The sequence below is a fragment of the Lactuca sativa genome, chromosome 5 (genome assembly GCF_002870075.4).
Source record: "Lactuca sativa cultivar Salinas chromosome 5, Lsat_Salinas_v11, whole genome shotgun sequence".
Classification (NCBI taxonomy): domain Eukaryota; kingdom Viridiplantae; phylum Streptophyta; class Magnoliopsida; order Asterales; family Asteraceae; genus Lactuca; species Lactuca sativa.
This window is the reverse complement of record NC_056627.2, coordinates 280,451,718-280,464,157: the sequence shown is the minus strand read 5'-3', so window position 1 is coordinate 280,464,157 and position 12,440 is coordinate 280,451,718. Positions and strand designations below refer to the sequence as shown.

The following is a 12,440-nucleotide window of genomic DNA, read 5'->3' as shown; positions in this document are numbered from 1 at the left end:
TATATATATATATATATATATATATATATATATATATATATATATATATATATATATATATATATATATATATATATATATATATATATATATATATATATATATATATATATATATATATTCAACTTTTGAAAGCCTCTAAAACCCTATAATCATCAAGAATTCAATCTCCTCCTAGGCAGGTTCTAGAATTGGTAAATATTCAACTTTTAAACATTGTCACCTTTAGTCCTTTCATTTTTAAATAATCTAATTAATCCTGAAATTAATTCCAATTAATTTCTGATTAATTCTTAATTAAACAATACAACTTCTAATTAATATTTTATTCTCATAATATGTTAATATATTTTGTATTTTGATTTCTATTAATTTATTAATCATATAATAAATTAATAATCGGTCTCTTTCTCCAAAAAGCAATCCAATCAACTACTAAGCTCGAGGGTAGAGGTGACAATGGGTAGATTGGATCCTGATTATAAAAGTAATGGGAATGCATAAGGGATATATGTTATTTTCCCAATAAAATAAATACAGTTGTTTTAGATGTTAAAGGATGCCCATTTAGATGTTATGATTGATACCTGTTAATAATACAGATATGCTTGTCTAATTTATTGTACATGGTTATACTAAACAAGTATATAGGACTATATACAATACAACCATTAGATCCTGATTATAAAAGTAATGGGAATTCATGTATATATGTTGCTTACAAGAAACATGCTAAAACAATCAGTCTTTATCTCCTTATGACAACTAGACCACTAGACTTTTTTATAATTAAATGATAGAAAAAAAAATCTGACACTTGATCTGCCTATCATTATTTTTATTCTAGTCTTTGATCATGTACAGGTTCGAAAGGAATTTTTTTTCCCACCATCGTCGAGGTACCACGTATGTCTTATGTACAGGTTCGAAAGGAATTTTTTTTTCCCACTATCGTCGATGTACCACGTATGTCTTGAATATATCTCATCGTATTTTCTTTCATATTTGAAAAGAAACCCACATTATTTCCAGCTATAGGTTTAATTAATTATAGACGTTGCTTGCGCGAGGGAAACAAAGGAATTAACGATGGCGACGTCTCCATCAAATTCAACTCGTTTGCAGTTACTTATCTTTTCATGTGAAGCAAAATTGATCATATGTCATAACTAGGAAATTATCTTGAAAGATTCAAAGAAGATGGTTTATATTTGTGTATCCGACAAGCGGAATTAAATTAACAGATCAATCTTGTCACGTAAGAGCAGGTGAGGTTTCAAGAAGATTCAACAGCTATTATGCAGTAAAATTCAAATGCATGTATGCACCAAAATGTCATTTTCATGGCTTTAATCTCCTTGTTCAATACGGAAGATAGTATAAGATATTTGAACTGGTAAAAACAAAATCGTTGACCCTGGAGAAGTCTTGGTTTTTATAGACTTTCTTGGATCTTTCCTCCATTTATCAACTTTTCTATATATAACCTAGTACTTGATAATTAAACAACACAAAAGTAAACACCACCAACAATCATTAAAGATGATAAAATTCTCAAAAACGGCTTCCTACGCTTCATTGATTCTTATCCTGTTAGCAGTGAAGGCTACAGGTCGGGTTTTACATTACACTGCCTCTGAGTTGATTTCAGATGGCGCTGATGATCAAACAGGAGATCAAGGAGCATCTTTCTTGCATCTCAAAGGAATCGATGATTTTCCTGAAGAACACTGTGAGCAAATGTACGGGTTCTTGCCATGTTCCGAAAATCTCCTAGGCCACCTCTTCCTTATTTTGGTTTATGAATACTTGCTATTTCATGGAGAATCGTATGTTTCTTCGGGAGGAAAACGGATTTTCCAGATTCTGGGTCCTGGAATCTTCGGTGCAAGTGCTTTCCAAGTTCTTGGTTTCCTTCCTGAGTCATTGATACTTCTCGGTATGTTCCTTCATTATCTTAATTCTCTGGATACCCTCAATCGATCCGGACCCACAAACTGAAAATGTTAAATACCTAAAGACTCCTCATTGGAAATTTGTTCATCATGTGCAGTATCTGGACTATCAGACACAAAAGATGGAGCTCAAGAGTATGTCTTAACTGGAGTTGGCTTACTAGCTGGATCAGCTATATTCCTTCTCACTTTACTGTGGGGAACTTGTGTCATGATTGGTAGTCGAAAATTTTCTTCAGAATCTGCTTCAAGCTCTTCGATGATTAATGATCCTACGCAGAATCAATTCCGAAAACTGATTTCATTATGCACTGGTGAGCTCCGAACTTCTTCAGTTCACCTCCTAATTAATTCAATCCGGTTTCTTGTGTATGTTTCCAAGATTGCTCATAAATGGAGTTAATTTGTTTCCTTGTTTGTAGGTTCTGGTGTAACTACAGATGAAGAGACAAGTAAAGCAGCCAAAATTATGCTTCTTTCTGTTATACCATTCACATTCATCCTAATCCCAGGGTTATTTGGTGCAAATTTGTCTCGGGGATATATTTTCACAATTGCTCTTCCTGGATCGGTTTTGTTCTTGATTGTATACTTCATTTACCAGGTATATATCCTCTACATCTATCTTTGTGAACATTATTAGATTATATTAATAAGATATAATTAGCTAAAGATTCTCTTATGTAGGTGTTTGAGCCTTCAATACAAAAAAGAAGATTATCATACGTGAAACACGAGCATTTAGTTGTCGACATACTAAAACATCTACAGGAGCACACTGCGGATAAGATACTCAATGAAGATGGTTCAGCAAATCTAGCAACTATAAAAGGGTTGGTTTCTTGTTTCTTTTTCCTTTTCATATTATCTATGTATATGCTTTATTTGTATTTATGTTTCCTGTTGGATAAAAATTAAACTAATTAACGAGCATTGCATTGTCTGTGCAGTCTATTTTCCAAGATCGATCAAGATGGTGACAGCTACATATCTTTTCCTGAACTAAAAGCAATTCTCCAGGATATTAAGTTCAGGAAATTAACTTGGAGCAAGGATAGAACATTGGAAGAAATAATGAAAGAATTCGATACAGATGGTGATAGTAAAGTAACTATGGACGAATTCGTCAATGGATTCATAAATTGGCTCGATGAGACAAAGAATGCAGCGAATAAACGGTCATTCCGCTCAATTAACTCGTGGAAGGACTTGTATCAGGTATTTAAAATTCAAACTTGAAATCTGGCATATCATCACATGTCTTTTCAATAAATTCTGACAATCTGTTTTCAGATTATCCAACCATGGGTTCAGAGTAAAAAGAAAGAAGAAGAGATGATGAAGATCCTGGTATCTGAACTTATCAGACATGTCCAAAGGTTACCATTAGGTAACTTCTACAACGAAGATGGGACACCAAATATATCCGCAATAAAAGGGTGAGAAACGAAATTTGACATAGGTATTACACCGATGAACAAGTAGCTAAGTAAGGTAATTAACACATTTTCTTGGCAATTCTAGGTTGTTCGAAAGAATTGATCTTGACAACGATAATTTTATATCACAATCCGAATTGAAGAGATTGATCATGGAAGTCGATTTTCAGAAAGCACCAGAGAATGTAGATGAAGCAACAGCTAAAATAATGCAAGATCTTGATGAAAGTGGGGATCAGCAGATTGATTTAGATGAATTCATAAATGGATTTAGAAATTGGCTCAACTCATCCAATGGTGAAATCATCCCCATATCGCCTGGGTCTAAAACGGATGCATCCGAAGTAAGTCAAGTCACACCAAATCTTCTTTTCATTGTCATAAGTTTTATGAAGTTATATATATGATCTAAAACGTCAAAATGCATTCACACAGAAACCATGGGAAAGATGGGTTGATGATGATGGTGTAGATAGATCGAGATGGGCATGGACAAAGGCTATAACATCCTTGGTGCTTGGGATAACCATGTTAGCACTTCTGGCTGAACCTCTGATACACAGTGTGCATGATGTCTCTACTGCTGCAAACATACCATCATTTTTCATATCTTTTATCCTCGTTCCCTTAGCCACAAATGCTCGAGCAGCAATCTCAGCCATCCAAACTGCAAGCCAAAGAAACGAACGAACTACTTCCTTGACATTCTCCGAGGTTTGTTCTTTTCCTCTTCACTTTTATCGATTCTACTAGATGAAGTACGAGAATTCTTGCCATTAACAATCGATGACGGTTTAAATTTAGATGAAGTACGAGAATTCTTGCCATTAACAATCGATGAGGGTTTAAAGTTATAATTCGATTTTTTTTTCAATAATCAATTTAAATGAACATGTTTTGTTACACTTTATCACATGCAGTTATACGATGGAGTGTTCATGAACAATGTTCTTGGATTTTCGGTGCTTTTGGCGGTCATATATTTTCGAGGCTTGACATGGGACTTCTCTGCGGAAGTGTTGATTGTTTTGATAGTTTGTATCATTATGGGTACGGCAACTAGCTTTAGATCGAAGTTCCCCATTTGGACATCTTTCATAGCATACCTGCTCTATCCATTATCGTTGGTATTCGTTTATCTTGTTAATAGATTCTAATACGAAAATAAATTTTTTTGTATTGTTTAATTCATTTATCTTCTGTTAGATTTTAATGGGATTTTTTTGTATAGATGTATTCATTCATAAAATCTATTGGTTATTGTGTTATTATCATATTTTATTTAAATGTGTTTGTACTTGTCTATACATAGATAGGTTCAACATCATGTATAAATTGTGTGATTATTAATTAATGAAGAAGGCAAGCATCACCATATTTCATGGAATCAAAGGTTTAATGTGATATATGTTTTTACTAAATTGACAATTTCTACAATAGGTATTTTGTCTTTACAGCAAACCAAGTATAAACAGGATGTATCAGTCTAAAAAATTTTCCTTTTAAAATGCAATTAACTCATTCTTGAAGGACCAAATTTGCCAAATTAACAAAACCCTTTTAGCCTCAATTGAACGTATATTTTAGAAGGTTTTGAAAACCGCACCGTAAATCGAATTTGTCGTCTTACCGGTTCGATGGTTCAGTTGGTCCAACTTGTTGGACTGGTCTCAAAAACCGGAAAAATCGGATGATGTCATAATTATATTATTATTAAATTTAGTTATATAAAATTACAAAAAATGAAAAAAATATATTTTTTAAAATTATCGGTTGTACCGGTTTTTCGGGTTCAACCAGATCGGTTTTTAGCGGTTCACATAACGAGCAGTTTTTTGGTCTATAAGAACTGATTACAGGACCAGTTCCCCGTCGAATCCGCCGGTCCGGTCCGATTTTCAAAACATTAATATTTTATATAGAGAGGTTTTGAAGACAATTTCGTAAGCCATCTACTTTTCTTCTCATTTTAGAGCTGCATTTCTATAGTTTTATCCCTTAATCACCAATGCACCATTATAGCTCCTTCTAATTTCTTTGGTCAAGCTCTGTAAACACTATAATATTTTAGTGGATTGGTTACCGGCTTCCTCCACTAGTAGTTTCTTTTTCCTCATTTGAGTTTTCCACGTAAATATCTTTATCTCTATGGTTTAGTGTTTTGCTTTGTATTTTTATTTAATGCAATTGATTGTCATTTGATATATTAGTCATATTCCGCTTGAACTAATATTCTTCTTGTGATTTAGATTTTTGGGTTGTATGATGCATTAGGGCTTTTTCGTTTCAGTACATCTTTACTCACTTGTTTATAACAATTGGTATAAGAGCTTCTAGGTTTAATGTTAGTTTGTTGGGATTATTTTATCAACTGATTGATCACGTCTTCGATGAAATATGATATTTCATTGTTTGATCGGAACACTAGGTTTCCACTATGACAAGTAAAGATGGAAGATGTGTCTTATACATATGGATTTACAGAAAACAATTTTGGGTTTGGATAAGATGCTCGCTTCATGGACGAAAGAAGATAAAGAGATGAAAGATTTAAAATCTCAATCCTAGATTCGTTTGCATTTGTTAAATGATGTTTTGCAAGATATTTTAAAAGAAACTTCAATGGATGCTTTATGGTTTAAGTTGGAGCAATTGTTAATGATTAAGAGCCTACCAAACAAGTTGCACTTAAATCAACGGTTGTTCAATATCAAAATGATTGAAGGAGGTTCTTTAGCTGAACATATTTCTACATTTAAAGAGTTGGTTAATAACTTAGAGAATATGGATGTCTAGTATGAAGATGAAGCCTTGGCTTTATTCTTGTTGTCATTGTTACCTGAATCTTACAGTCATTTTCATGATATTATCATCTATAAACGTGACACTATTATTTTAGATGAAGTTCTTACAACTTTGGATTCAGAAGAGAATATGAAGCATATTAATGGTGGTGGTTCAAGTGATAATAAACCCGAAGGTTTAATGCTAGAGGAAGAACAATAGATAGAGGTAAAACCTCTCAATCTTCCAACATGGCCAAATCCAAGTATAAAGGCAAAACAAAGTTTTGCACTTACTGTCACCAGAATGAACATTCACTACTAAAAAAACATCCCTTTAAAGACACGTAAACAATTACAAACACGTCCTAAAAATAATGTCAGTCTTCCAAAATTTGAAGGATAGAAGACACGTATTTATGTGCGCCCTAAATTTGGTGTCCAACAACTTTTTTACAAACATGGAGGGTACCTATCTTAAACGGGTGTCGTGTAGAGCAAGATGCGCTTTATAATTTTTTAAACATGCATTGCTAAAAATCGTAGGACCATTCTAGTTAGGGCTTTTTTTTTTCAAGAATGAACGGTCTCGGTGCTCTGGTCTCTACAACAATTGACGATATCACCTCTCTTCGCCTCACCTTGTCGGCAACCTCACGTCCCTTCGGTGACCTCATGCTCACTTCTTGTCGCTGACTCGTTTGTTTTTGCCACACATTCGTTTCTTTTTAACTTCGTCTTCATAAAAATCGAGTCTCTTCTCTCCCCTCTTGTGTCTTTATTTTGTTCTTGCATATCTCGCTTACATCCATCCCTTCATCTCTACCCCCACCCACCTCCATTCACCTCTCTTGTATCCCCTTCACCCATCAGTATATCCCTGAATGATGCCATGTACATCAAAGTAGGGAAGAGAATTTGGCCTGGAAACCTGGACCGAGTTAGGCCTAAATAAAAATTCAATTTAGGTTTCGGGTATCTATATTATGCTTATTCGGTTCTCGGGTTATTCGGTTTGGGTTACCCAAATAAGAGCTTATTCGATTCTAAATACCCGTCCCGAATAACCAATCCTGGCCCCCTTTCTCTGATTAACAGAAATCAAAATCACGATTCACACTTTTATCCTTGTCGTTCATAAAAGAAAAAAAACCTAAGCTCATTCTCGTCGTTTCAAAATCGACCAATCTTCTCAGCAATTTCCAAACTCGAAATCACTTCTGTTGATCCTTCCTCTTGTTTTAGACTTTCAAAAATCAATCATTCCTATTTTCTCTAACGTTTCACGAATTCCTATATTGTCTAGTCATGGAAAATTGGGCTCCAACTCAAAAAAAAAAAAAAAAAAAAAAAAAAAAAAAAAAAAACACTCAAGTAAGAAATTAGTTTTCAATATATTAATCTACTATGTAAATGCTCGTTTTTCAATGTGTTAATGTGCTATGTTATTCTTTGAATGTTTTATTTTGATGTATAAAAATATATTTTTATTCTATTATGTGGGTTATTCGAGTTATAAAATCTTAATACTGTTTATTCGGTTTTTGTTTCCAGTTATATTTGGTCATTAATCGTCTTTTAAATGTTATTCGGGTAATAACCGAACCGAGCTGATTAGTACCCAAACCGAGCCGAACCCTTATTGGTGAATCAGTCCGGTTTTTGGTTCATACAATTACCCTCATTCGGTTTTCAGGTTATTGGGGTTCGGTTCAGCTCCCACCCGAATAACATCCCTACATCAAAGTTGCCCATACTTCCTTTCGTATTATTGTTTGACATATGTCAGTCCACCGCTTCCTTCTCTATCCATCGTTCTAATATTCTGATAAGGTTTATGTATCAAATTCGAATCGATTGATGTCTCTACAAGTTCTGCGCTCAAACCCAGAAGGCAATTTCGATATCCTTGTCCCAAGTTTCAACCAGGTAATTAAATCTCTTTGATCTCCAATCAATAGTTCCAAATGTTTAATATTTTGCAATAATTTTCCCCAATTAGGGTTTTCAACCTTTTTGTGGTTGTTGATTGGCAAAAACTCACGAGTTGCTCGGATGACGGAGAGGTTGTATATGTTTCTCAATAAATTTTCATAATCAGACGGCTACAGAAATCCCAAAAGCTTTTTAGATATTGCTAAATGAATTCTAAATTTCAAATTATTTAAATGTTCAATACATGTAAGGACTTGGGCACTTTGAAGATTCAAGATGAAACTACCAGTGGGAGTTGTTTGTATAATCATTTTATACATTTTATGTAGAATAACCAATTATCAAAGCTTGAAGATGTAGTGATTTTACTATTTGTTTGTCTCTCCTATTTCTACAACTTCAATTTCAATCAGGTTTGATTCACTCCCCAAATGGAAAATATGTTTCTTTGTAATATGGTAATTGATTAAAGTTGTATTGAAGCTAATTGAATCGCAAATGTTTGTGATGATCTTTCCTTTCATTTCTGAGAAGATACAACAAATTAATTTGATGTTTTCGGTTTAAATTCACAAGAATTTTTTTTTTAAATTTTAGAAAAAGAATCATAACTAGTGCAGACATCATGAGTGGTTCACAAATTCATCGCACCCTTCCTTTTCATAGTTTGTTACATAACTTGTTTTATTCAACTGATAATCTGTCATTTCTCATCTTATTATAACTTTTGGGGTGCACTAATATCTTATCATAGCTTGTTGTCTACTAGTTTGTCAACATAATTTGTTCTATTCAACTGATTATCTGTCAATATTAGAATTTGGTTTCATTGATAATAAAGTTGTACAACTGAAGGTCTACTTAATGGTTTATAGGGATATAAAACCATAAAATTAAGTTATGCCTTATTATTGAATCTTGATGATAAAAGAGTTTTTTTTATCTCAATACAACTGACGCATAACATGGAAGCCAATAGTATGTACATGTGGGTTGTGGTAGGTAACTAAAGGGTTGTTGCCTAGAGGGACATAATTGTTTCATGAGAGGTGGAAGCCAATAGTATGTACATGTGGGTTGTGGCAGGTAACTAAAGGGTTGTTGCCTAGAAGGACATAATTGTTTCATGAGAGGTAGAAGGTTTGTAAGCATTTTGTGATATATTTTTTGCTTCAAATTCCCTGTGAATAATGTGTTTTAAATATTGTCAATTTAAAGGTAAGGAAAATACATAATATTGCACTTGGCTCTTTTTAAATTACTAAATAAGCTAAAGTAGATTTAGATGTATTTATGTTTAGGGTCATATTATAAAACAAAAAAGTATGCCACATCAGATTTTTAGTTGTCTATTTCATCAAATAAAAATGTATGTCACAGTTTAGGTGGTACATTAGCAACCTTGCTTGCTCTCATACTATCCTCTAGTCAATTAGCAAAGTTAGTTTTTACAATTTGCTGAATCATCAGTTCATCATTATCTTTTATTCATCCATGTCACATTTTTGTCTCATTTGATTCACTAGGCTAGGGGTTGTTTATGTATCTATGTATAACTTTGGATATCCAAGAGTTTGTAACAAAAAATTGCTCAAAGTTATAACGAGGTAATCTCCCTCCCAGTGATTAAAAGGTGTTTGTTGTTAGGCTTTTGATCATTATTACCCTTTTGTTCTTGCATTGTAGAAAGTTAAAGACCACTTGAGAGTTATGAATCATAAAGATATTATTCCTTTTGTTTCTTGTTTGACGGGTTATTGCCATGATGTAGAAAATGCATTAGTGGGTCAAATCATGTTCTAGATTTTTCCTTGTAGTTTCAAGAAAACATAATATGTTAGTATAAAGCTTGATTTTCCTTGTAATTTCGCCTCTTTTTTACAAGAGAGAAATGTCAAATTTGTGTCACTTGTCAGTTCACTATTTTGTGTAGGTAGATTCTTTCTTTTAGTAAATGTCTGTACATATATTCACATCTTTTCAAGTTCTGTAAGTATTCTTACCTGTCACTTAACTGCTTTCAAGACTAAATGCAATAAATATCAATGTACTTTGCTTATTATTCTTGCATTTAAGTTTCTTTCACTAAAAATGAGTTGAAGTAAGTTGCTATTCCATGTATTTAGGCAATTTTTGGTTAAAATGCAAGAAATAACAACATAATTTAATTAGTTTTATTTGGCAAAAACACAATTTACTCTTTTTATTACACAAGTCATTTTATGACCCCAAGTGTAGGAAATAGCAATGTAATTTGTTGTTTCTTGCATTTAAGCTTCTTTTATTGGAACTAAGTGGAAATAAGTTGTTATTTCATGCATTTAGGCCATTTTTGGTTAAAATACAAGAAATAGCAACAGACTTAATTGATTTTACTTGAAAAAAACATAATTTGCTCTTTTTACTACATAAGTCATTTTATGTCCCCAAGTGCAGGAAACTTGTAGAAAAAGAGTCAACACTGGTTAAGTTGATGCATCTTCAAGTGGAAAAAGTTGCAATGCTTAAAGTTTACATGGAGTCTATCAAAGGAGAACTTACTCACGAGTTCCTTTTATGTTGTGTTTTTATTTTCTAAAATAAATATTATTTAATATTAGCAATTTATTACATTTACTTACTATTTGAATGATTATTTGTATCTGACATATGATATTTTATGAAATGAATTATCTTTCTTATGTATGGTATTTTATTTTTTAGTGTGAGAGTTTAGATGTGTTATTTAATTTGAAAATTAGTAAATCTCTCATAAATATATATATATGTATATATATATATATATATATATATATATATATATTAAAACATTTAAAATTATGACACACAAAAAGATGTGTTGTTTTTATTGATGACAGGGGCTTTAATGATACAACTTGTGTGTCGTAAATGCATGTCGTAAGGTTATGACACGCAAATGTGTGTCGTCTTCCTTTATGACAAGGTCTTCCTTCACACGCATTGGCATGTCATATGTTCCTTTTATGACACATTGTCTGTCATTAAAGGTAGTTTTTCTAGTAAGGATCCTACCTCATTAAAGGAATATAAAATCAAATTATGACTAAGGAGATAGGCCTTTAGACGAGCACTTTGAGAAACCACAAGAGTAGCTAAAGTGAAATTTAGGAGTAGGTTGTAACTCATCAGGAGCAAATCTTAATGGAGAAATTTCCAATCTATTGTTGAATTAAAGAAAAAAAAAGACTATTAAAAAAAGTCACAACAAAGTTTTAGTTTTTTGTTTTTGATCATTGTATAAATAAAGTTTCAATTTTTGTTGTTTTTAGTTTGATGCAACAAAGTTTTAATTTTTTAGGTGCAAAAATATTGAAGGAAATGGCAACCAAGTTTCAAATGTACGCAAACATAACAACAAAGTTTCAATTTTTTTTGACTATTTTGTTGGGATATTGTCACTGTAGCACAATAAAGTTATGAGTTTGGTCCGATTTGACCATTTATGTATATTTTTTTTGCGCAATAGGTCATCTAGCTTTTACTGTACATGTCAGTTAATGCAATATCATTAGTTTTTAACCATTCGTCCATCAACAAGTTATCTAAATTACATTAATGGTCCTTATGATTTAAATTTCTTTCGTAGTTGCTCCCTTACTAGCTATGGGTTAAATAACACGACCAAAACTGCCACATTTATGAAACTCTAGGGACCAAAGTGTAAATTTCTTATCTTCTTCCCCATTAAATCGCCTTCTGGATTACCCAAATCAAATTTTATTTTCTCGATCGCCTTTTGGACCAAAGTGTAAATTTCTTATGGTTAAATCTACTAACAAGCATTCTAGACAATACTTGTGAAATTTCTTTAACATCATCAATCAAAGCATAAGTAGAAACTAAAGAATTCCAAGAGACAATATCTCAGTTATCCATTGATTTAAACAAGCTCTTAGCATCAAGGATATCTCCATATTTACCATATAAAGTTAGGAAACAATTGGCTAAGGGCAAATCACAATGAAGCCCGTATTAGATTGCACAAGCATGAAGAGACTGGATGGGAGTATATTATGAAACGCCTGAAAGCATGGCTAATATGTTGACTGAACTTAGTTTAATTCCTAATCGAGTATAACAATCGATAATGGCAGTCTAGGGAAGAACATTTCTATCAAGCATATTATCGAACACTTTGTTGGCAATATCAGTGTACTGAAATTTGGCGTAACAGTTAATTAAGGAAGCATCAGAGGAGTACCCATCGTTAATGGAATGTTGGTGGAAAGAAAGGTCATGTGAGAAGAGGTTTAGAGAAGCAGACTATGATTAGATTCCTAGAGATGTTAAGCATGAATGACGAAGTT

At 32.7% G+C, this 12,440-nt stretch overlaps 1 protein-coding gene across 1 annotated transcript; it reads left to right on the top strand.

Moving 5' to 3' along the window:
* The first annotated feature begins 1,496 nt into the window (after positions 1-1,496).
* Positions 1,497-4,675, top strand: LOC111919986 (sodium/calcium exchanger NCL2). Its single transcript, XM_023915560.3, has 9 exons — positions 1,497-1,939; positions 2,054-2,269; positions 2,378-2,559; positions 2,643-2,788; positions 2,906-3,173; positions 3,249-3,394; positions 3,480-3,738; positions 3,830-4,108; positions 4,315-4,675. Exons 1-9 carry the CDS (start codon positions 1,543-1,545, stop codon positions 4,549-4,551), a joined length of 2,130 nt encoding a protein of 709 aa, XP_023771328.1. The 5' UTR covers positions 1,497-1,542; the 3' UTR covers positions 4,552-4,675.
* Positions 4,676-12,440: the final 7,765 nt, after the last annotated feature.